At 37.5% G+C, this 27,232-nt stretch overlaps 1 protein-coding gene across 2 annotated transcripts in view; it reads right to left on the bottom strand.

The window, feature by feature from the left end:
- PRKD3 (protein kinase D3) overlaps nt 1-27,232 on the bottom strand; it is a 96,689-nt gene that overhangs the window by 29,591 nt on the left and 39,866 nt on the right. For both annotated transcript variants that reach the window (XM_027865122.1, XM_027865121.1), the window contains exons 3-10: nt 26,030-26,168; nt 25,268-25,399; nt 15,059-15,216; nt 9,073-9,265; nt 7,140-7,217; nt 3,935-4,118; nt 2,749-2,872; nt 1,683-1,760 (exon numbers count right to left, since the gene is read on the bottom strand). In XM_027865122.1, coding sequence (XP_027720923.1) covers nt 1,683-1,760; nt 2,749-2,872; nt 3,935-4,118; nt 7,140-7,217; nt 9,073-9,265; nt 15,059-15,216; nt 25,268-25,399; nt 26,030-26,168 — 1,086 coding nt within the window. The remainder of the gene's footprint in view (nt 1-1,682; nt 1,761-2,748; nt 2,873-3,934; nt 4,119-7,139; nt 7,218-9,072; nt 9,266-15,058; nt 15,217-25,267; nt 25,400-26,029; nt 26,169-27,232) is intronic.

Raw genomic sequence — 27,232 nt, 5'->3', positions numbered from 1 at the left:
CACACACACACACACACACACACACACACACACACACACACACACACGAGAATTTCTCTCCCCCCTCCTCCTCTCTAACAGATGCTGGTACATAAGCTGCAATCATCTTCACGGTGGTCCTCTGTACATTACCCTAAGCAGAACAACAAACATATGGCCCTATATCCCCTGAAGTGTTCTCATCACCCTCCAATAGACTGTCTAATGCAACCTTGTCAGCTATCCTTCCTCTTAGTTGAGACTTCATCATGTTTTTCATTTCATTTACAATAAGAATATTAAGACTGAGGGGATTCAGTTCCTCGAGGACCTCTGGCAGAAATGTCTTCTACTACACAAAGGTCTCTCATTTAGCATACCAACAGCTAAAGTCCTATGATTCTCACGTCCACATGCCCCTCCCTCCTTTATCACTGAAGCAAAGAAGGAAGCTGACAGGACTTGGGGCCACTGTTTATCACATTTTGTTTTATGTACTGCCAGGCCAAATCATTAAGTAAAAAGTGGCCAATGTAACAGTGATAAGCCTCTGAGAATTTGGCGAGGCAAGTCATGTTGCCAGAACTATATTCATGGTTTTTCCACCATGGCAGAACCAGTCAGAGCCTGCACTCTGCTGGCAAAACCTTTGATAACCCAATGAATTCCATGCCACAATGAAATATTGAAGTCTTATGTGTGAAAGCTGAAACCAGAAGCAAGCAAAACTACAAGACAATGGGATAACATATGGTGGATGTAAGCAGGACGGAACATATTACAACAACATTCTGCGGGCAAAAATTGGTATAAAAGGCATCACCTAGTACATTTATGCCTGAAAAAAGAGATGGCTCAGTCACATAACAGGACTGGACAGCCCGAGGCCTATAACCTTGAGATATATTTAAAAAAATGAAGCAGTCTATTGGATTTATTATCTATGGAGGATTTATGGAAGGACATGGGACAAGAAGAAGTTTCACAATCTGTACCAGGTGGACAAGACTATAGAAGTAGACACAGAGAGATCACAGATCTAGCTAAGTATAAATTACGAATTAAAACATACCACACTGATCAGAGGTTCCAAATTTTATTCCTGGAGACATTATTGTTGAAAGTTCAATACTGAATCATTTTAGTGGTAGTAATAGTAATAGTAGTAGAAGTGTTGGTAGTAATAACTAAGATTTATAAAGCACCTTAAAGTTTGCAAAGTGCTTTCAATGTATTATCTCACTTGGTCTTCACAACAACTTTAGGATGTAGGTGCTATTTTTAGCCTCATTTTATAAATGAGGACACTAAAGCCAAGAACTAGTGTCCAAGGCAGAATTCCAACTCAGGTCCTCTTGACTTGAGATAATATCTGTAAAGTGCTTAGCACAGTGCCTGGCACAGAGGAGGTGCTTAATAAATAATTATTCCCTTTCCCTTCCCCCACTCTTGAGTTCAAGTTCAGCACTCTATTTACAATGCCTCTCAGCTATTTCATCATCTGCAAAATGGATATGCTAAAATAATTTTCACCTATCCTACTATGAGTGTTTTATGGAAAGAATAAGCATAAGAAAAAATAAGGTCACATGGATGAAAAGTAATAAATATCATTTATTGTGATTAATTAATTCATACACTTTCTATATATTTTCATATATTTTTGAAAGACTAAACATTCTGAAAAATCATTGAGTCCTTACCTTATAATACTTTGATCCAGATTCATTTTGAAATAATGTAAGGAATTTGCTATCAAGCCTCCAGTAATGTCTCTTTCTCTAAAAAAACAAAAAAAAACAAAAAAAAAAAACAAAAAACACAGTAGAATGCTCTGAGTTTTGAATACTTACTTTTAACTACTCGCATATCTGCACTCATACACTCGTAATATATAACCACTCTAACATACCAGATTTAGCATGCTCATTCTCATAAGCAGCCAAGCTTTCTCTTGGATAACAAGTTTGTTTGGGGAGGGGAGGGACATATCTTCATTATCTACATAAAAAAACTTTACCCAATAGGATGGAGGGAAATACAATTAGTCTCTCACAATATGACTATTACAGAAGTGTTTTACGTGACTACACATGTATAACCTATATAGACTTGCATGCCTTCTCAGTGGGGCAGGGGGGAGGGAGAAAATTTGGAACTCAAGGTAAAAGAATGTTAAAATTGTTTGTACATGTAACAGGGGAAAAAATAAAATACTAAATTAAAAAAATGGAAAAAGAAACTACCCAAACCATCCAAGAATCTCAACTTTTTCTTTCAGACTTTCTTCACAGAGCCTTTTAAAACCCATTCAAAGTGTTTCAAAACTCCTGCCTATAAAATTTTTAGGGGTAATCTAAAATTATCCACTTGCAATTAAAGCACTATCCTTCTCTGATTAAAAAAAAAATGCCTGTAACTATTCTCTTTACAAAAGCCTGTTAAATAAAATACATTTTTAAATGCCTTCTAATCTTCTCACCTTAGCCCATAACTTGTGGTGCCTTTCTAGACTTAATTATAGCTCCTTTCACCTTTATTTACAGACTCCAATTTCTTTCATTCATTTTCATGGCAGTCCTCCTGACTCTTTCGGAATTCTCTACCTCCCTCCTTAGTTATGAATATACACCATTACAGGTTTTACCTTTTAAAATTCCTTTCAATATGTAAAAATAATCAAACATCCTAGTGCACTTTTGAAAGAGTATACAGGTAACGACATTTTTTAACAAACATGAACACATTTAAAATTATAAAATTACCAACCAAATTGTCTCTGCTGGTATAGTGCACCATCCAACCTTCTTTCACCATTGTACTACTTTTCCTCTTTGTGTGCTTGATGGACTGTACAACTCTCATTAGTGGAATATTATTGCTCGTTGATGGACTGAGAAAAAAGTTTAAAGTTTATTAGAAATATTTAAAGAAATATTTAAGAAATCACATATACCATAACTGATCAGAATTCTGCTAACGTGATGTTTTCCAAATAATTAAAAAAGCCAAATAGACTTAAAAATAAGAAAATAAATAACTTTCTCCCACTCCAAACATACATTACACTCTCATGCCTTCACATCCTTGTTCAGGCTATCTCCTGTAACTAGAATGCTTTCCCTATCTCCCTTCATTTTTTCAAGTTCTGTTCATCCTATAAACCCAACTCCTACTTTCTAAGGGAGCCTGACTTGATTCGTCTTGCTTAGTAATGACTTCAGACCTCACATAACTCTTTTTTTTAAAATAACTCACTAATACACTCCCTTTTGGAATACTGTTTATTAGACCTCTGTTTGATATCATATTCTTTATTCTTAAGAGCAAGGACTATGCTTTACATCAATTTTGCCTTTCCCCAAAAGCCTACATAGAATAGTGTTTTGCTAAATAAATGATGCTACTTCGATTTTTACATGAGCAGTGTTTTCACAAAATGTCAAGAATTTCAGCTTTATGAAGTTGCTCCAAAATTTGCATCATTACTTTTTGATGAAAGTTCCCAAATACATTCTCTATGGTGGCTTCTGCCATCAAAATTCTTCCTGCATGGGATTATCATTTGTACAAAAGATAAGGCAGTATTGGCACAAAAGATAAGCCTTGCAGTGGGGCTCTGCCATGGCCCTATGCTGTCTTGATTGTTTAAAAAGCAGTTTTCTCTTTAAAAAGATATAAAAAATTCACCTACTTTTCTATCTGCATAGAAAGGCTAAACTATGTCAGTCATCAAAAATTCTGCCACAACTATAAAGAATTGCCTGCTGCAACATCCTCAGATAGTTAATCATTAAAGAGTCTTCACGTTAGTCCTTGCAGCTCCAACACCTAAAAGTTCTATAAGGGTAAAAGGAGACACCTTTGGGTTCTCTGAAATGGAGTTCCCTATCTGTTTTGTCCTATATAATGGGTTAGATCTATCTATCGTTTCCCAGGCATATTCATTTACTACCTGATAGTTCTGACAGCTTCTTCATCTCTTTCTACATCAAGATCAGAGGGATCTAAGAAGAACATTTTGTCTTCTGGTGGAGATGGTTCTTCTGGGTCATCCAAACCCCGACCACTATCACTGTTCATGTCACTACTGTCAATGTCCATTGGCATATCCATATCTGTTCCCAAACTGGAAGGCTCTGGCAAAGTTTTAAATTTCAAATTGTTGAAAGAGCAAGAAATTTAAAAATTATTTCGAAGTTAAAAGTAAAATAGATTTTAAAATGAGTTCCTCTAAAACTGATTTTCTTGTATAAATATTTAGGAAAAAAACCTGCCTATCAACTGTGTCATTCATTCAACAAGCATTTATTAAGAGCTTACTATGTACCAAGCTCTGTGCTAAATACCAGTGATACAAAAAAGAAGCAAAAATATGGCCCCTCCCTGCCTTCAAAGAAGTTCACATGCTAATGGAGGAGACAACATGCAAACAACTATGAACATATAAGATATATACAGAGTTGATGAAAAGTAATATCAGAAAGAAGGCATAGGTGTGAGAGAGAATGGGATACCAGGATAACAGCTTCCTGTAGAAGCTGGGCATTAATGGCTTATCAGGCCCTCTTTTCAAGGATAAAACTTGTCATCAAGAGAAGTACTTATCTGACTGTAACCAATAATATGTTACTATCTTTACTTTTTAAATTGTAAAAGCAATGTTACCCATAATATGCTTCATAAAAAGGTAAATTTCAGCCCACTTTGGGTCAGACTACCATAAATTTTAAATTGATGGAATCTAATTCTAAGAGATTTTATTATAGTTGCGTTTTCCTTTTACATTTATTATTGAGCTTCCTGCCACAACAGCTGCTGAAAGTCTCCATTTTTCCTCAATTTGTCCTCTACTCATTCTAATCTATCCTAAAATCTCATTCATGCTAATCAGCAAAAGACTATTATTAATAACATAAGAATTCAAAATTGTAAGAAATAACTCATTTTCCTTTGCATTGAATTATATATGTAAGCAAATCCAACATAAATAATCAGCTTCTTCCTGTATTTTTTAAAAACTCACCATCTGATTAAAGTTACTCTAATAATATGCAATGAAAAACACAGACATGTGTATCCTGAGGAAAAATGTTAATTAATTCTATGGTACTTGGCTTCCATTCCTTATGCTTCCCTGTTCCAATTCCTCCCGATATAAAGTGCTACTAATAATCAAAACTCATATCAGGTTACACAACTATTTTAGGGAAAGTTACTTCAGCCTCTAAAGTTTAGGAATATTTATTATACCATAATATATAAGATAGGTGATACATTGGATAGAGCACTGTGCTTGGAATCAGGAAGACTCATCTTCATGAGTCCAAAGCTAGCCTCAGACACTAGCTATGGACCCTGGGCAGATCATTTAACCCTGTTTCCTCAACTGTAAAATGAGCTGGAGAAAGAAATGGCAAACCACTCCACTATCTTTGCCAAGAAAACCTCAAATAGGGTCATGAAGAATCAGACATAACTGAAACGACTGAATAACAAAAATAAATTTGTAAGCTATTATAGTTTCCATTATTTTCCTGAAAGTAGGTGCCCTATAGAAAACCCAAGATGGGTCTACATACTTGCTGATGGTAGCATATAATATCACATATGGATATTTTTTCTTAATTGATGATAATAAAGAAAACAACCCATTCAATCTAGAGGCAGCCAGATGGCTCAGTGTGCAGTGACAGACCTAGAAAGAAATGATTATTAATTACCAGTAATTTGGGTAGATTCAGAGTTTCCCCCTTTTTCTAAAGTCTTGATTTTAAAAGTTCAGTCTCTTGAAGGACATTGCTGATAATGAGATTGGACTTTCTTGTTCAAGACTCCATGTTGGTAGAGTAGCCATGGTGTTCTGCTCAGGCTGGGGGGAGGCATACATTCTTTCAAAAGATTGCCCAAGGCTAGGGGAGGTCTGGGCATAGAGACAGTCTGTCCAAAAATGACATGACATCACTCTCAGCCCCTCATTTTAATACAGCCCACCTGCCATTGTGTTATCCAATCAAGAGTTGATTGCCACTCCTAGGAACACCTACTCTTTGAAGGGTATATGAACTGTGAGCCTACCACCATGATTGTCTTTGGTCTAAGAGAGATGGCCAAATGACCATTCTTTTATTAGTAACATACTGGCCTTATTAATAAAATTGTTAAATTACCCAGAAACTATATCTTTTGAACCTTTTTAATCATCACACTTGCAGTCAGGAAGACCCAAGTTTAAATCCTGCCTCAGATACTTATTAGCTGTGTGACTCTAGGCAAGTCACGTAACCTCTGCCTGCCTCAGTGTCCTCATCTGTAAAACGGTGACAATAATAGAATCTACTTTCCAGGGTAGTCAGGTGGATCAAATGAGATAATAATTTTAAGGTGCTTAGCACAGTAGCTGGTACATATTAGGTGCTTTTAACAAATTCTTATTTCCTTCCCTTCTTCCCCACCTCTCTGAATGATAAAAAGGAACTTAAGATTATCTATTTCAACCCTGTTCTTTACAAAGCATGAAATCCCCTCTACAACAAACCCAAACTCTAACATCTAATCTGTGCTTTGATAGTGACAAAAAAACCATTTACAACAATAGCATGTATTTCATTTGGGGCTATCTCCCTATACCTTCTATCCATTTATCCTCAGTCTGTATTCTGGAATCGGGCAGAAGTTTAATCATTTCTTCCATAAAGATCTTTTCTCATATTAGATGGCTATCATATCTGCCTTAGTTTCCCCACCTAAATTTCCTTAGGGCCTTCAACCAAATCTCAGCATGATTTTCTTCACATGAACTGTTTTCTCCCCCTTTCTATGCTTGTACTGTTGATTTTTTTTTAACCTAAGTTCAGGTTTTATATTTATACCTATTAAATTTAATTTTCTTAGATCTGCCCATCATTCTGATGAGAGTATCAAAGAGAGCAGGGCCAAGGTGAAAGCCCTAAACTCAGGGCCTAGAGCACAGCAATAAAATTTTAAACTGACATTAATTCTTCATCAGCTCTCTTGACTACAAAACTGCAGCCTACGGAGGCAAGGAACAAAAAGGGGAAAGGTAAATAATCGATTTACCTTAAAGACAGTTGACAAGAATACAGCAAAATAGGTCTTTTTCTCATTCCAAAAGACACTGTTAAGAAAAATGTTTTTACCTCCATTGAAAGTCACCTCCCCGAGACAGTCTCTAGGTACTTTTGATGCACAGCGCTTATGACAATTAAATCTGCAATCTAAAATAAAAATAATTCAGTTTAATAATTTATATGAAAACACCTACCAACAAATCACACGAATAGCTATGTCAGGAATATTTCAAGAATTTCTCTATTTTTATACGGTGCTCATAAGCTCTTTAAAAAAAATCTTTTTTTAAATTTATTTTGTTAAATATTTCTCAGTTACACTTCAGTTGAGTCCCTGTGGTACTGGAGAGTTTCGCTCCTGACCAAGAAGAGTGCTGAGCTCTGCTTGGCTGGTTTCTCCCAGGTGCAGGCACAGGACTATGGTGCTGACAGGAGTGCCATTCATTGACCTCTTCAATCCTGTAAGCCTACAACTCCATGGGCCTAACAGTCAAAAACACAAATGCATTTCTAATAACAGTCCTGCAAATTGACTCTGGATCCTGACTTTGGTTGCTATTTCAGGCTGAACTTGTGATTCAAGAATGTCTACAGCATCACTGTTGGCTCTGCTGTACATCTTCTCAAAAGGCAACAAATCATTCTGTAATGTCTTAACTTCTTAAAAAAAAATTCCAATAAAGGACCTCCATCTCTTCTATGTATTCTGAATTAATGAAGACAAAAGTCATTTTCTTCAAGATTACTTTGATCTCAACAGTCACTTTCTAGTCATATGAGACGTATCTGCTCCTTCACTGCCCCTCCCCTTCAATCTGCACTCTCTCAAGTTATGAGTTTATGACACTAGGATCCCTTGTCTTGTGTCTCAAAGCCTCAAGTCTCCCCCCAAGGTTTCTTTCTCCACTCTTATCTTAAAAACTGGTTTGAGAGCACCTTCTATTTTGCTACTCCAAAGCACACACTTGCTCTAGGCCAAAATTAGTAGTTATCACTCTGGACATATTATAGCATTGATCAACGTACGAACTCACATTCAAAGTCTAGCTGTTAAAAGTTCAATTTCAACTTTATCATACCTTGTTGGATGATTCATAGCAACTAATAATAACACTGTCTCAGCTGTCAAGTTAATACTGTCAAAGAAGCTTTCATTCATTACCTACTTGGAAAAATATGAATTATAATTTAGTCTGTTCTGATGTACAATCAAGGTTTTACGCTATGTGTCAAATTTCAGGTCATAGGTTTCATTTAGATAATTTATTCCAAGGAAAGAGAAAAAAGATGGTAATTAAAAGCCCTACCGTTCTATTTCTCATATTAACTACCTACTCAAGCTTAGGCAAGTTACGCAATCTGTTTCTCATTTATCAACCTGAGGTAATCATTCCAATCCAAAGGAGACTTAAATGTAGCTTCAAGAACTTTAAAATGATATGCAATGTAAGGGATAACTTTATTATTCAAGTATCCCAGTATGGTACCTAGCTTTTCAGGGACATTTAGTGACCTTTGGGTCATCATTCCTTAATACAGGCACTCCCCACCCCCCAACTCCTGTCCTGGCCCTGGGGAAGGTATCCCACGACAGTAGACAGGTCACCCTTACTGAAAATTTTATTCTAAATGAATTACTGGTAACAATGGGCAGCAAGTACTATTACTGTGGCTTTTAATACTAAAAGCCAACTAACTACCCATCTAACTGTGACAAAGCAATTACATTATGTTACAAAAGATGCTCTAGAGGTACAAAGGAAAACAACTTTCAGGAGTAAGAGCTCTAGGGTATACAAATGTATACTGATATAAGAAGAAAGTCACTTCTGTTTTAAATATACTGATTTTGGCATTTAACAAGACACACAAAGACAAAGACAACTGAGATTCTATTAACAAACAATGTCATTTTAGGTGACTTCTTTACTACGAAAATATCAAACTTGCATTTGGCAAGCAACAGTAGAGAATTTTTCTAAAAAGAAAAAGGAATCCCTACCTTTACACTGCATTCCCTGGCGAAAAAGGCCTTTGAGTAGCCGCTTGCAGTACTGGCATATTGTGGGGCGAGTGTAAGAATGCACAGCAAATGTATGCGGAACTCTCACCCTACACATGACCATCTTCTCCATCCAGATTGGGCGTCCACTCCAGGAGGGAATTCTCTTACTTGGTTCTTGGTGAACATGTGCCTAAAATATAAGATATTTCTATAAGTATAATATCAATTATTTAAAAACCAAGTACTGGCTTCAAGAGAGACATCTGCCCAGTACCACAGAGACAAGACAGGTTTCAGCATCTTCCTTTGGTTCTGCAAAACTCTTAAAAAAAAAAGAGAAGTACAGGATTTGGAATTTTCAGATCAACGTAAAAAATACAGTCTGACATAACTTCCATCTCAACATGGACACTACAGTCTGAAACTAAAAAAATTCCCAAAATTAAATATTGATACTGAAATTAATCATATAAAAAGTTTTTTAAGTCTTAAATTCATTTAAAAGAACAAATACATGCAGTTTATTAATATTAAGGCAGACACTATAATCAATTAATATTTTTAAGCACCTATTTTGTGCCAGGAACAGTGCTGAGCATTAGGCACTAAATTACAAATTTGCAGACATAGAGCCTATCCTCAAAGCAATTTGGTTAAAGTCAACATCTTGACTGAGGGTTGGGCTTTTTTTTTCTGGTTTTGTTGGGGGTGGGGGGTAACTATCAGTTTGAATATCAATACTTCATAGGATTTTTTATCTCACTGACATGGGTATTCTTTCTATCAAAAAGAATTGCAAACCATCTATTCCTTCTAATCCCCCATGATTTTTGTTTATGTTCTCCCACAGACCCTCCAGAGAAGAACCAACCAATGGCCTGAAGACCTTCCTCTGGGTCTTTTTATATTTTTTGGATTTAGTGTAGTATATGTGAGCTGTCTACTTAGCATCCCTAATTCTTACCATATGACCCACTCATGTCCTATTCTGATCAGACATTTGAGTTTGAATGAGTTTAACTTTCAGGGGAAAATACAGGAAGCTTTAGTTAAAAAACTCCTTTGCTGCCTTGAAGTAACAGGTTTTTTCCTAGCTGGTTTTATCAGTGAATGATCAGCCTGGATCAAGCCTAAGCCTGGTTCAGTGTACCTCCCTATAGACTTCTAACTACTAAGGAGTGCTCCAGATGTTCATCACTGTCAGAACCCTTGCAATTTCAACTTCCTCTTCCATAATGCATGCAAAGAAATGTTCTGGCAGCTAAGAGAGTCTCCACCATTTTGATACTACCATGCTCCAATAGTCTGAGTAAAAGATGAGAAAAAAAGTGAGTTTATGAGAAGAAAAAGTGACGACAAGGAAAGGAATGAGAGAAGGATGACCAAGGACGTGGGAGAGTGGAGAGTAAGAAGTAGGAGACGGAAAAAGAAATAAAGAGGAGGGACCAGATAACTGTCAGGGCACAAAGAATACGTGAAAAGAGAGGGCTTACAAGACATCAGCACTTAATAAATGCTAATTAATGGATGAAGCTACAGCTCGTGTTAGAACAGAATGCAAACTCTATGTAGAAGTGTGACTAGAAAAAGCCTCAGAAGAACAACTGAATTTAACAAAAAAATTCCACCTTCCTCTGCTCAAGGTACAAGTCCTCTGGTTTTGGGTTCACGCTTCCCTTCCCAGAATGTGTCCCAAACAACTCAACGTGCTGCATCAGAGAGCAAGGCTGAAAGCACTGGAAGACAAATCTTTTGCCAAAAGGGCTTTGCTCATGTATGTCCTGCAGCCTGATCAGCCCAGTGTCTGCCTCGCTAGCTTTTATTCTGTATGACCCCACATCTCTTAGTACTACCTTTTTTTCAGGTTTACATCAAGTGACCACAAAGCAGGAAACAAGGCTGAAAATAGATACCTAAATTTACTCCAACTCTAAATTATTTAAAATAAAAGATACTCTTTAAAGAATAAAACAACATGTTTACTCATGAAACTTGTAATTTATTTCAATGACTATTTTAAGTGGTTTTCAAATCAAATCATCTTAGGAAAGTTGTATTTTATTTTTAAGTATCAGACTCTTTAATTGAAATTATCAGAACTCCCTTCCAAAACCAAATACTCATATATTATGAATCATATCCTGACTCAGTTTAAGTCTACATTATAGGTTAGCTATTCATCAAACATTTATAAACATATAATCAACTTTCAATTATCTACAAGAAAAAGAGAGAAGCACATAAAATATAAAAGTATACACAATCTCTAACTCAGAAATACTCTGACTTCAGGATGCAGGTAAAATACATTCAGTTAGGGAAACATATATATAAGTGTAATACCTAAAACAATCCAACCTGATCCTCTCCTGATTTGGCTCCTTGTGTTTTTTTCCTAAATGCATTCAAAAAAGTAAACCTACTCAGTGGTTTTTAACCTTTCTGGTGTCATGGACCCCTGTGACAGTCTGGTGAAGTCTATGGACCCCTTTGGCGGAATAATGTTTTTAAATAATTGAAGGAAATGCTACATTTCAATTAGAGGTTAGTGAAAATAAAGACGTATTTTTTTTCCCTTATCCAAAGTCGTGGACTGCTCCCCAAACCCTTGACACAGACAGAATAATCAACTGTTTGGGGTAGGAAGAGACCTTAAAAAATGTCCATTCGGTGCCTCCTTTACTCCCAGTACCAAGCCCCACTTGCTTTTCCACTAATTCCAGTCCTCCAATTCACATTCACCTTCAATGAACACTTATTCACAGACCCTCAGAATCTCAGAGTTCAGAAAGACATTAAAGATCCCGAGCAGCACTTACACAGAGGCAAGAAAGAATGAAGAACTTGGGGTCAGGAAGATCTGGGTTTCAACCTAGGCTTTTAACATTTTCCACTAGTGTGACCATGAGAAAACCATTTAATTTCTGAGTCTCTTTTTCCTCATCTGTCAAGTGGGAATAATACCTATAGAATAATTATCTGTTGTAATCCTTTCAGGATTGTTGAGAGGCTGAAATGAGGACTTTGATAATTTTAAAATACCTAGTAAGTATTAGCTTATAATAATAGCTACTATTATTATTATAAAAAAATCTCTTTCACAAAATGAACAAAAGAGGTCATATAGTCCCCAATGAAGGCACATTAAGGGACAATAAGCCACCACATGACAGGTTTGTGAGAGTTCTAATTGTTAAGAAGTTTTTCCAATCTAATTCAACAAGTATTTATTAAATGTGGACTACAGGGGCAGCTAGGTGGCGCAGTGGATAGAGTACCGGCCCTTGCGTCAGGAGGACCTGAGTTCAAATCTGTGCACTACCTACAAGATACTGCAATAGGTATGGGAATACATAGACAAAAACAGTCCTTGAATTCAAGGAGTTTACATTCTATTGGATGATGCAACATTTTAACACGTAAGGACATGTGATTATTTGACAAGGATGAGCACCTAGGGAGATCATGAAAGGCTGCTCAGAGGGTATAGGTCATGAACTGGGCCTTGAGGCAGGGAACAGGAAGGAGTGGATTCCAGGTATGGCAGATGGTCCAGGCAAAAGTGTAGAGGCAAGAAATACCATGCTGAGATTGAAGAATAAGGAGGCCAGTTTGACTGGCAAAGAGATTTGTAGAAAGACAGGACGTGCAATCAGCATGGAAATGTCAGCTGACACTCGGCTGGGAAAGGTTTTCAATGACTGCCATGCTTCCATTTGATCCCAGAAGCAACAGGAAGTCATGAAAAGATTTTGAGCTGGATAGTGGCCTAGTCACGTTTCTGCTTTAGAAAGATTAGTCCAGCAGCCTGTGGAGGTTACACCAGAGAAAGGGAGAATGGAAGATGAGAGTCCAATTAGAAGGCTGTTACAATAGTACAGGCAAGGACTAAACTAGGGTGTTGGTTGTATGAGTAGAGAGAAGAGAGAAATACAAGACATGTTGCTGAGATAGAGTTAATAAGACTTTGCAATTGACTGATATGGTGGAATGAAGGAGAATGAAGAGTTGTGTTTGATACTCAAGTTATGAACCTGAATTAGCAAAAGGATGGTGGTGCCTAACAGAAAAAAGTAAGTTTGGAGGAGAGTGTTTAAAGTAGAAGATAATGTTCCAGACAGGACAAATTGGATTAGCAATGCCACTCTGTCTCTTTAAGTCATCTATCCTCAAAAGGCAAAAAGAAGTTCAGAAGAGGTGTAGATTTGGGGAAGAAGGATGCTGAGTTCTGTTTCTGACTTGGTTACAGCAGTTTCAATTAAGTGGTTAAGTCAGAAGCCAGGCTGCAATATTAGATCTGAGGTTTTTAACCTAAGGCCTGCCAACATCTTTATTTGGAAAATATTTTGTTAACTATTTCAATACAATTGTTTCTTTTGTAATCCTATGTATTTTACTTTATACATTTAAGAATATCATGAAAAGGAATCCTTAGGCTTCACCAGACTGCCAAAGGGATTAATCATACAAAAAGACTTTAAGAACCTTTATATTAAATGATAGTACAATAACATGGATTAAAAATTGGTTAAATGGCTAGACTAATGAAGTAAATAATGGTTCACTATCATCACAGCAGGAGGTCTCCAGTGGAATATCCCAAGGATCTATATTTGACCTTGTGCTGTTTAACATTTTTTTTCATCAATGACTTGGATAAAGGTATAGAGAGCATGCTCACCAAATACGCAGATGACATAAAGCTGGGAAGGACAGCAGACACTTTGAGGGAAAAGGATCTTGACAGTACAGAGCACTGGGCTGAATCTAGTGACATTCAACACGAATAAATGTAAAGTCCTGCCCTAGACATAAAAAAATCTTAACCTCACAAGAATAAGATAGAGAGGATGCAGTTAACATCGGCTGTTCTAAAAAAATATATATGGGAGGGTTTTGATGGACTGCAAGCTCAGCATGAGTCAGTGGTGTGAAGTAGTAGCCCAAAAAAGCTAATATGATCTTGGGCTACATAAAGACAGAAAGAGACTCCAGGAATGGGAAGGTGATAGTCTCACTGTACTCCATCCTTGTCAGTCCTTATCTGGAATACTCTGCTCAGTTCTGAGCACACCAAGGAACGCATCGATAAGGTGGAGAATGTTCAGAGGAGGGCCACCAGGATAGTGTAGTGAGGATCAATGGGAGGAAATGAGAATTAAGTCTGCAAAAGAGAAGATTCAGTGAAGGAGAGAGAGAGAGGGCTTTCATGTGGAAGAGGGATTAGATTTGTTCCATTTGTCCCAGATGGCACAATCAGGAGCAATGGGGAGCTGCAAAGAGGCCAGGGCTTGGGGGGGGGAGTCAGGAAAAGCTTCCTAATAATGAGCGCTGTTCAGAAATGAAAAGTGGGATAGAGCATCAGCCTTGGATTCAGGAGGACCTGAGTTCAAATCTGACCTCAGACACATAACATTTACTAACTGTGTGATCCTGGGCAAGTCACTTAACCCCCATCACTCAACCAAAAAATAAATAAATAAATAAATAAATAAATAAATGAATGAATGAATGAATGAATGAATGAATGAATGAATGAATGAATAAATAAATAAATAAATGGGTAGATAGATAAATAAATAAATAAATAAATCGAAAATGGAAAGTGGTGGGTTTCTTCTCCTTGGAAGTGTTCAAGCAGAGGTTGGATGGCTACCTGTTGGGTGTATTATAATGAGAATTTCTTTGTTTGATGCGCTGGATTAGTTGGACACTGTGGTCCCACACAAATTCTCAAGTTCTGTGTGATCCTACAATTTTAAAAGGAGGGCACTGGACCAGATGGTCTTCTCTCTCTAAATCTAGGACCTTGGGATTCAAACCTCTGAAACTCCTCAGTCCTATCACAAACTGCTAACTTTCCATCTCTCCTAAAACCTCACTCCTTCTGAATCTATCCTTAATGTCATTATAGACACATAGGTATGTGTGTGAGAGAGAGAGACAGACATATCATATTGAAACTCCAAGATATAACACCCACCTCTTCATTGGGAGACACTGCACATTCTGTTTGAATGGGTCTTGGAACAGAGAGGCCAGGTCCTGGCAGAGATACATTGGACAAACGTCTCTTTCTTACTCCACTACAATTATTTGGAATCTTGAAGGCACATCGTTTATGGTAGTTTAATCCACAGCCTAAACATTATATAAAAGATAAAGAAAAATAACTCAGTTATAAATTATTACAGTATATAAAAATAATACGTCTGTCCACTCACACAGCTACCACCTTAGTTCAGGCCCTAATTGTCTCTGGTTATTTCAAGAGCCTCCTAATCGGTCTTCCTGCTTCAAGTTTCTCACCATTTCAGTCCATCCTATACACTACTGCCAAATCTGATCATGTGATTCCCCTACTCAATCACTCCAGCACCTTCCTATTGCCACTGGGATAGAATCTAAACTCTTCTGTATAGCTTTTACAAAGCCCTACACAACTCGACCCCAACCTATCTTTCTAGCCTCACTAGACGTGATTCTTTTCCTACACTCTAGATCTAGCCACACTGACTGTCTTTCTGTTCCTTACACAGGACACTCCCTTCTCCCAGTTTTATGCCTCTTCTTGTCTCCTTCCTCTTTTAAGATGCAGCTAAATCACATTCTTAGGCATGAAGCTTTTCTCAGTACCCTCACTTCTAACTGTAGTCTCCCTCCAAAACTAATTAACTAGTCTAGATATATTTGTATTTGTTCATTTTATATCTGTACTAAATCTACTGATGTATTTTGTTGTCTCTTCCGTCATAGAACATAAGCTCTTTGTGAACAGGGGTTGTTTCATTATTTGTACTTGAATCTCCAATGCTTAACAATGCCTGGCACACAGTAGGGACTGAACACTTTTTGACGGAATGATTGCTTGTTTCCAGCACTTCGAACTTCCCAAAGAACCCAGATGATAGGTTATATGGAGACTGCAAATTCAAGGATTAAAAAAAACAAGAACATCATGGGCTCCAAAAGACTAATGGGAACCAGTAACTGGCTGTAAAGGAGAACTAGTAACATTAGCTTAAATTGATATTCCCTCTGGTAAAGGAGATAACATTTGAAGAGCTTTGCAAACCAAAAACACTATATAAATAGCCAACTGCTGTTACTTAACAAGCATCTATAGACTTTTCTTTCACAGAAGTGACCAGCAGCTAAACTATTATATTGCCACCAGATCCCTTTAAAAACTACCCACTTGTAGGTAAATATAGCAGAATCTTTTGACAAGTAGGAAGAATCCCAATTTCTACACCTGGGAACCATAATCTCAAACAATACTCTGTGGATATTTTTAAGTATTTTTAATATTTTATTATTTAATATTTTATTAATAAAATATATTTTAAATATTTTTAAGTATCCAAAAAAGAAGACATAAAACATAGGATAAAAGCAATGTTTGGGCTTGTTTCCTTCCTGAATCCCCCTAAAGAACTGGAGGAGGCGCAAAAGGGGATACTGTCCCTAAAGTTGCCAAATGACTCAGCATGGATGCCAGAACCTCAAAATGAAGTAGGAAACCCTACCTACATGCCCATAGAATTTTGCTTTATTCCTAAGATGGAGGGACCAATAGTTTGACTGAAGTATTAATGTGAGGAATCTCAACTGATCTGAGATTTTCTATGCCTTCTGTTCATTTACAATGATAAGCAATCTCCATTTTGCCGTTTATAGTTTAGGTAAGCTATAAAGGACCTAACCTACAACCGCAACAGAGTATCAGCATAAAGGACTCTCCATGTCTTCTGAACTCTCTACATCCCATGTACTCAGGTGGAGGAAAGACAAAAATCTCTGTCTTTCCCTGCAGTATTTCCATAAAAACTGGATCAGAAAAGAGCTAGCATAATCTGAAATGAAGAAATAATGGAAACTTCACAGTAAGTATAGGAAGAAAGCAAAGACATCCTCTTTGCATTATTATTTGACACAGTACTAGAAATTCTAGCTATAATAATAAAACTAAAGAAAAACAAACAGTACAGACACTGATAAAAATGAGATGGAACTATCCCTATTTGACTATAAAATAATAATTTATTTAGGATACTTGAATCAGCAAATAAGTTTACTGAAAAGATTAATAACTTCAGGGAAGTAGCATAATACAAAATACTCTTAAAATCATCAGCAATATTCAGTATTGAAAAACACAATTAGAAAACAGTTGACAAAGAAATTTCACTCACAAGAATAATAAAATGCAGAAAGTCTTTGAGAATTAGTTTACCAACACATGTGAGGGACTTCTTTAAACACAATTAAAAAGCACCCTATGTAAAGAAAGACTTAAATAATTAGGAGAGTCATTTATTGCTCATGGGTGGCCCAAATTTTCTCTATTTTCTTATAGGCCCTCAACACATGTGAGGACTTAAAAACATAGCTTTGTCTTGCTCTAGAAGCTTAAGATAATTGGTTTCATTGCTTACTATTTTCTTGTTAAAATGTTTACTTACATTTCTTGTTTCTTTACTTAGAAATGTTTGTATATCAATCACCCTGCTCAGTTCTGGTTTCTTTTTAAAGTAATAACTCAAATTCCTTCCCTTCTGATAAAAACTCATCTTTTTATATTAATGATTAGACTTGACTTTGCAAGCTATGTTATTCTAGGCTACATGCCAATCCCCCTTTACTTTCTACACTACCATATTTCAACATCTTCTTTCATCTCCTATAGACAAGAAATAACCTTGAGGAATTCAATTTTTTTTTCCTTCATAGATGAATTTTTTCTCTGTGGGGCCTGAAATACCTACTGTCTGACATGGAAGTTTAGCAGTGTGAGCACTATAATTCTTGGCCAGATGAACTTAGGTTCTCTCTCTCTACAATCTATGTACTGTGCCCTATATTTCCAATACTTAAGGACAATTTCCTTTTAACATTTACTGAAGTGTGATATTCAAGTTTTCAGATTCATTGGGGTTTTCTTGGGAGGAGAAGTCTGTACATCCCATCTTCAGGTTCAGTCTCTTTGGCTCTTACCAAACTCGTGTTCTTCTGTTTGTCTTTCAATTCCTTTTTTGTCAAATTTCATTTTACTTCTATATTTTTGAGTTTCAAATCTGCTATTCTATTTTCCTGAGGCTCTATTGTTTAGAAGATATTTACATCATGTTCTAAATTATCCACTCTCATTTGTATCTTTTGTTGTTTCTTTGAGACCTTTGATTTCTACCTTATTTATCTTTTATTTTTCTAGTTTCTAAAGTCAAGTCAGCAAGCATTTATGAAAGACCTACTATGTTCCAGGCACTCTGCTAAGCTCACTGGAAATGAAGCCAAAAAATAGAACTCGCTTCTCAAGGAGCTCAGTCTAATGATGAAAACAGCATACAAACAACTATGTACAAATAAGAGACAGACAGACAGACAGACAGAGAGGGAGAGAGAGGGAGAGGGAGAGGGAGAGAGAGAGAGAGAGAGAGAGAGAGAGAGTCCCAGGCATGGGAGGAATGTCATGCTCAACGAACAGTAAGCAGACCAGTATCACTGGACAACCAGACAGCAGAGTACATGGGAGGGATTAAAGTATAAGATGACTAGAAAGATAGGAAAGGTGCAAGGTTGTAAAGAACTTTAAAAACTAAACAGATGGGCTTATATTTCATCCTAAAGGTAAAGGACATCTAGTGGCATTTAATGAATAGGGAGATGAAAGAGAGGGACGGGGAGGAAGGATTGTGACACGGTCTGACCTGCACTTTAGGAAGATCAATTTGTCAGCTGAGTAGAGAATGGACTGGAATTGGAAAAGACTTGTGGTAGGGAGATGAAGCAGCAAGGCTATCGTAACAGTCCAAGTGTGAGGTGACAAAGACCTGTACCAGTGTGGCAGCAGTGTCAGAAAAAGGTGTATACAAGAAATATTTTTGAAGGTAGAAATGACAGGGGTTGGCAGCTGATTGGATGAGAGGGTTAGGGGGAAGAATTAAAGGATGTGAGTATGTGACTGGAAGGATGGTGATACCCTTGACATAATAGGGAGCGAAAAGGTTTTAGAGGGAAAGGTAATGAGTTCCATTTTGGATATATTAAGTTTAAGATGTCCACTGAAAGTCCAGTTTGAGATGTCTAATAAGAGTTGGAGATGAGACTGTTGTTCAAGAAAGAGATCAGGGCTGGACAAATAAGTCTGAGAATCATTTGCATAGAGACGACTGGAAGCCAATGAAATCAAGTGAAATAGCATAAATGGAGAAAAGAAGGCCCAAGACAGAAACTTAAGAGAAACCCACAGTTAATGGGCAAGACTTGAAGGAAAATCCTGCAAAGACGACAGGTGATGCAGTCACATAGTTAAGAGGCAAAACAGGAGAGAGCAGTGTCAGGAAAACCTACAGAGAAGAGAGTATCAAGGCAAAGAGAGTGATCAACAACATCAAAGAAAAATAAATAAGCCAAAAAAAGATTTTTCAACTGTCCGAGGCTGCAGTAAGGCCAAGCAGGATGAGAACTGCAAAAAGACCATTAGGTTTGTCAATTAAAAGTTCACGACAACTTCCAAGAGTAGTTTCCTTTGAATGATGAGGTTGGAAACCAGATTAGAGAGTTGAGAGTGAAAGGAAAGGAAGTGGAGATATTAACCGTGGATGCCCTTCTGAACCATCGCAATTTCTTGCTTTTTTTCATTATTTCTGAGGGTCACATGAAATTTATTGAATTGCCTTCTCTTTCATCAAAGATTTAAAAGTATCCGTTCTTCACTGCACAGTATTTATTCATTCTCTAGACTGCTCATCTTTCCTTCTTTATGCATTTCAATTCTGGTTAAGCTCAGTTTGGACTAGATTTATACACTAACTTCTTTCTTGTCTTGTTTGCCATCTTTGTTTTTTCTTCTATCCCATTAGTACCATTGCTCCCTCATCCACTGCTACCTATTTTATCTTACACAGATAAGTAAGACACGGTGAATTCAGTGATCGCCCAATATCAAGAGGGGAATGAGGATTCTATCTGGATTGCTATCCCATGGGAACACTGAGGTAAGATAATCTCAGCTGGCTTTATGCCCTACCCTTCCCTTTTCATTTCGTATAGAACTCCTTGCCCCACTAACCAGCTTTATATTGAATGTCTCCCTACCAACATACCTTCCCCATAAATGTTAATTTTTTCTACTGCTGGGGCTGGGCACATTTGCAATTTCACCCTCACTTTCACCCAGTTATAGGTGTGGGGAAAGTCAAATCATATCACTTCCAAAAAGCAACTTCAAGGAGAAAGGACAGAAGCCACCACAGTCAAAACCGGAAATGCAGTCTAGCAAAATGGCTACCCTAGGAATGGAGCATATTGAGTTTAGCTTGGAAGAGTAGGTTCCATCATATAGTCTTCTGTCGTCTTTTTACCTAGTAGGAATGTTTCCTTTCCTTCCTGCTTGTAATTTTACTATCATATTTGTTCATCTTATTTATTATCTTATTTGATTCATGCTTGCTCACCTTAGCTTTTTTTCTTCCATCTTTTTCCATCATTCCCACAACATCCTCTTTTGGCCTCTCTGCCTTCCAGCAATAATGGACAGAAATTACAGTCAGGTAGTTTCAGTCCAACATAAGAAAGAACTTTTGAACAACTAGATCTGAACCATAAGAAAAATTGAACTCCTTGTGATTGGGCACATTCAAGCACCAGGGAGACAACTCTTAGGGATGCTACAGAAAGAATTCTTTACATAGAGTGTGTTAAAGATTAGTGTAGATGACCTCTACATGATGCGCCTTCAGGGAGATACTTTGAGGCAGCTGTCATGGTCTGTCTTAGTCTCTTCTCTAGGCTAAATATCCAAATGACTTTAAATAGCCTTCAGATCCTCATATACTATGGATTCAACATTATCTGCCATCTTGGTGGCTCTCCTCTGGATGCTCTCTAGGTAATTAAAAACACAGGTTTAAAGCTGAAAGGAACCTCAGAGGTTACTTAATCCAAACCCAATTCACAGATGAGAAAACTGAGGTCCAGAAAGAGTGTGTGTCCAGGATCACACACATAGAAAGTACTGAATGAGATGTGAATTTTGGTTTCTCTGACTTTAAAGCCAGCATCCTTTCTACTAAACCAAGCTGCTTCTTTTCAACGTCTTTCTTAAACCTTGTGGTACCCAGAATTAGCTCTCAAATACTACCAAATACTACCTTCCCAGAGTCCCTTGTTGCTAGTTACCTTCCTCTAAGATTACGTCTAATTTTATATACGTATATTATGTGTGTATATACATATATGCACATATATGTAAACACATATGCACATAAATTACATATATATACAAAAATATATACACACATACTGATATATATGCATATAATATACATATATATATACACATCCACATACAAATATAAATCTGTCTTCAAAATATTTCTTGTATACATACATCCCCTTCTCTCCTCTGCCACTGCTACTACCCTGGTACAAGTCTTGCTCGCCTCGTGCTCAGATTACTGCAATTTTCCTACCCTGCTCATTAGTCTCCCTGCCATGTCTTTCCCAACTCCAGTCCATCTCTCATTCAGCTGTCAAAGTGACCTTCCTAAAGGGCAGGTCTGACCACGTCACAACCCTTCCCCCCTTCATGATCCCACATTCAATAAATTCTAGTGATCTCTATTATCTCTGTGTGCATTAGACTGTGAGGGTAAGGACTATCTCTTTGTTTCCCCAGTGCTTAGCAAAGGGCCTGGCACACAGCAAGCTATTAATAAATGCTTGAATTGACTTTACAATTCTAATATCCTATTATTTCAATATAAATGTATATTATTGCTTCTTTTTTTCATCTTCTTCCTTACTTTTGTAAAAGGCAGCTAGAAGTGCCGAAGCAGTAATTCCCCATATGGAATAGACTGCTTCTCACTTAGGAGCACGTGTGGGCACTCTATAGCTGCTTCCAGTTTGCTAACCATGTGATGAGGATACAGACTCTTAACTGGCTGCAGAGCCAGAAACAGGCCTCCACTTAAATGGCAGCCAGGCAGCCAGGATCTGAGTTTTGCTCTCTCTTTCTTGTCTAGGTATAGTTCAGATGAAAGAAGATTTATTGTTGTCATTATTAGCATCAGAGGTATGCAAAGTGCTTTATAAATATTATCTTATTTTATCATCACAATATCCCTAGGAGGTAGATGCTATTATTATCCTTATTTTATAGATGAAAAAACTGAGGCACCTAGAGGTAAAGTGACTTGGCCAAGGTCTCAAGTGTTTTCTGACTGCAGTGCTCTGTCCCCTGTACCATTTAGCTGCTTAGGTACAATGGTATAAGGGAAAAGGTGTCATACTTTCCTCATCTGAAGACGTGGCCCATGATTACACAGGCCACTTCTGTTCTTTAATCTTTTAGGGGAAGGATCTAGGAAATGGCTGTGACCCTAAGTTTAAGACGGTCAAGAGAGGGAGCCACCATTCCAAAAACTTAGAAGGTGGATTCTGGATCATTCTGGATCAGCCACAAGTCAGACAGCGAGGAATGGAATCATAAACCACTTTCATAATCTGGTTCAGCAGTAGCAAAGAGAAAGAATCAACCATCAGCCACGTTGCATTTAGAAATGAACTTGGTGGAGTTAAATGCTATGTAGGTACTGAGTTAAATCTGAACCCACTCTCCCCAAGGCCTCTGGTTTAATAGAGGAAGAGTGTGTCCCCAGGTATTGGCAAAGGCGGAAGGGGGGCCTCAAGGCAACAGTGTTAGGAGATAAATCATCACCACCCCTCAGGGTTACCCCTAGAACCCCAGAGGTAGGGATGAGGGGAGATGCTGTCACCAGCCTTGTTCTGTCAGAGTGATTCTAAAACAGTGCTACACTCTTATGCCAAATTGTGCTGCCATATACCTCTAGACATTTTTATTCCTCGAGGCTCTAAAAACCATAAATTTCTTCGGTTTCTCCTGAGAGTCAAGTCACTGACATGTATCCTTAAATGTAAATTCCTTTGAACTTTAATGGCCTCAAAGAAGACAGTTCCCAATACCATTCCAACTTGCACAATACAGCTTAAATTTCCATAGGCCTAAATTTCAAAACTAATGAGTCTCTTTTTGCTGCCACACAAACATGGGAAGAACAGTTAACTGAGGTCACAAAATTAGCCAAAGCTCAGTAAGGACCCAAATGTTTACAGATTTCAGATCTAAAGTTCCATCCATCCTTTTTATTTTACAGTGCATGAACTGAAAACTTAGAATGTTAATGAATAAGGAATAAATGCATAATAAATATAAAGGAACGTCACCACATCATGTTTTCCCAATTTTGTTCATAAAGCAAAAAGCATAATGGAAATAAGACTAACAGATGCATTTCCTCCAAAATATATGGTGATATAATACAATTTTCAGATTCTAACTCTTTTTTTCTGAACTTAAGAAATAAAATAAGCATTTTCATAACAAAGCAGAATAGAAAAAAAAGAGGACTGCACATGAAACTTGCTTTTCCTTTTAAATATATAATAAAGTTATCACTTAACTTTTTTTTCCCTTCCTCCCCCTGATCACCGTCCTAGAGATGCCTACTATTACACACAAATATGTATATATGTAGAACCAAGATTCTAACTTTTGTTTCGTATCCAAGTCTGCTGAATGCTAAACACATCTCCATCTAGAATTTTTTTTTAAAGAATAAGTAACATGTATCTAAGTTTCCTACTGAGTATTAGAAAGGCAAAAGATTTGTTTTGCAAGGGGAGCCTTTAGAATATGTAACCTATGGCCAGAGCTTCCCAAGACTCTGGGCTTATGTGGGACCAGGGACAATGCTGAGGTTGATCCCAAGAACAGCTATGTCTCTAACTAGCTCACCACTCCTACTTGGACATACTTCCAGATAATCTCCTAATAAACTTAAGACAGAGCTTATGTCTGGGTTTCTCCAGATACGGACTAAAAAGTGGCTCTAGGACCTATACAAGTACTCAAAGTACAATATGGGTATCAAGTGTAGGGCAGCTTTTATTTTATCCCATAGAAAACATAAAAGATTATCTACTGATAAAGGATTCACAGAAGCCCATAAAGAGATACAGAAATACAGGGTGTCCCACATGTCTCAGTATAGTTTCAAATTTTAATAACTTAAAATTGCATTAAGATTGGGACACTCAATACATAAAGGATTCAAGCAGTATGTCAGCTCACTCCCAGTAGGAATTGCTAATAGGGCTAACAAGTTACTATTTCAATGAGATTCCTTTCTCCTACAAGGTCACACAGAGGCCCTCTGAGATTCACATTACCACCGTGTGGTTTTGACCCTCCTGCTCCCCACAGGCAAATATCCTCTGGGGGCTGTTTAACAGTCAAGGCCCTTTTCCATCAGACTTGCACCATCTGAATGATTCACTGATGTTGCTCTCCAAGGAGGATGCTGTACAAGGACTATGTGAAATATCCCCTACTCTCTCCAAGGAGAACATCACATGAGAAATCTTCTCTCTACATATGGTACAGCAGTCAAACTTAAAACAGAAGTCATCCATGAGACAATTCCCAAAGCTGAGGCTCTCCTTTGGGCTGAACAGCTCTCATGTGTCTGCTTCTGCTATAAGCTTCTGTTAAGAATTCTCTCAATACCCTAATTGCTTACGTCTATTAAGACTGGAAGAGCTACTTACTCTTCAATCTCAGGATCTCTCTTCTCAGGCTGTATAAGCTCATGCTTGCCAGAGCCATGCGTTTCTGACCTAAGTTACCATCAACTGCTCCTGGGGATGAGGAGAAGAAATGTCTTCTCTCCCTATCCTTGGGCACCAGGAGAGAAGGAAGGGGAAAGAAAAGAAGTATATAAAGAGAACAACCGAGACTAAGACTAAGCAATTTGCTTATACAGAATACAAGGAGGTACAGTTGAGTCTCAGTCAACTATTCATAGGGAGCTAACCTCAGCCTCTGAAATCAAATCAGTACTGAACTACTGAACCAATAGACATTCTGACATTTCAGGGGAAGATGCCCCTTAGATGCATCCAAACCAAGTTTATGCCCTGAAAGTTTATCAGACTGATTAGGGGAACACCTTAAATTTATCAGTGACTCCCCAGAACATACCCCCTGACACACACACACACACACACACACACACACACACACACACACACACACACTCTCTTTATAAATACACCATTTTAAAATGCTAAAAGCGGTCAAATAAGAAGATTCTAGAATCCATACCTTCACACTTTAATCCTTGGCGTACCAATCCCCAAAGCATTTCACCACAATAGTCACAAAAAGTAGGTGCTTTGTAAGAATGCACATAGAGTGCATGTGGACGGATCTGGAAATCTTCTACTGTAGCCAAAGCTTTTAAAAGAAAGGTATTACAGTAAGTCCTATTAATTAGCATGAGACAATCAAGTTTTATTTATACAATGGAACACTTAGGAAAGACAGTAATGAGCTAATTATTTCTGACCATTTCACCTGACCACAAATGACAAATTTTTCCTTGATTTTGTTTACTTTTTAAACTAGGGCACTATAAAAGTTTAGAAACTGCTAATAATTTTCTACCTTTATCTTTTTATATTTTGCTTCCTCTCTTTTCCCTGAACAACAAACAATTCTGTTCTATGGGACAAAGAAGGTAGAGCATCTGTGCAACTGGGTTGGCCTCTGTGGCTCAGGAGACAATAGGAGATACCATTTCAGACCCAGGGCCAAACCTTTCAGCTTGTCTTCTTGTACTCAAGGTTTGTGATGACTTCCTTATCTGTGATCAGATCCACCCTAGGCTTCTTCCATCTCCAAATGGCAGAGAACTATTAAGATATACCTGCCTGGCAGTGCAAATCATATGGGAACCATGTAATCTACCATAAGACCAAAACCAAGTGTTACTCATGTTTGTCCAATACCTAGCACAGAAGATATGGGTCCCTAAGTCTCATCTGAAGACTAAATGGAAACATGAAAACAAGCCTTTTTACTTACCTGACAAAACAACTTCTACAAGATCTCCTTCATGTATCTCTTCTGCTGAGGTAATCAGCTGTAAAATATTTTCTGAATTCAGGTCATGGCGAAAGAGAAGAATTTTGTCATACATGCCAAAAAAACCACATTCTGGGAACTGTAAGAAAAATAATTCTGTATCACTATATCTTCAGCTTTCTTGGATAGTTAAAAAAAAACAACACTTTAAGTTTTATAATGTTGTAGCATTACATTCTATTTGCTATCACCTATATCAAATCCTAAAATGTCAACTATGAATTCCACTGTACTGACTTTTAAAAATACAAAACTAGATTTTTAATAATGCGACAAAAAGTCAGAATATATTTTACATGTTTTCATTCTAAATTTTTTTAAATGGCAGAAAAAATATACAGGAATATTTAGATATTTTAAAACAACAGTACAAATTTCAATTCCCATTTATCAAGTTTCTGCAGTATTCTTGGAACTTCATGAGATGTTATTTGGTTATTGTTGTTGTTCAGTCATTTTAATCGTGTCCAACTCTTCATGACCCCTTTGGGGTTTCCTTGGCAGAGATATTGAAGTGGTTTGCCATTTCCTTCTCAGCTCATTTTACAGATGAGGAACCTGTGGCAAACAGGGTTAAATGACTTGCCCTGGGTCACGGAGTTCGCAAGTATCTGAGGCTACATTTGAACTCAGGCCTTCCTGACTTGAGGTCCAGCACTCTATCCACTGCGCCACCTAGCCGCCCATCTGGTTATTAAGCAGCTCCAGCTACAAAAAGGTTGGCATAAGACCATGCTTCACATTTCATCCACCAGGCCATCTTGCGGTGCCACTTTCCCCTTCCTCTCCTTTACTCTTTCTTGCTCTGCGCACAGTTACCAAATTAGTTGTACCCCTGCTTTGGGAACGGGCATGTCAATACACTGAATTGCCCTTTCGATCAACTCACCATCCCTAAGATTCCCCAAACAAAACTCCCCCCTACAGCCACTACTCCCCTACATGCATGCATTGTCTCTCCCTGCTGGAATGTAAGTTCCTAGAAGACAGGGGCTATTCTACTTTTTGCATTGCTATCACATAACTAGCATAATGCCTAGTTCATAGTAAGCACTTGGTAACTGCTTTTTAATTAACTCATTCAAAGACATGCAGCAGGAAAAAGTAAATTTAAAAAATCATTTTTCAGTAAAAAGGACAAAA

This window comes from Vombatus ursinus, unplaced genomic scaffold, assembly GCF_900497805.2.
Source record: "Vombatus ursinus unplaced genomic scaffold, bare-nosed wombat genome assembly UNPS02014778.1, whole genome shotgun sequence".
NCBI lineage: Eukaryota > Metazoa > Chordata > Mammalia > Diprotodontia > Vombatidae > Vombatus > Vombatus ursinus.
Note: the sequence above shows the minus strand (reverse complement) of the source record. Positions and strands in the feature narration are given on the sequence as shown.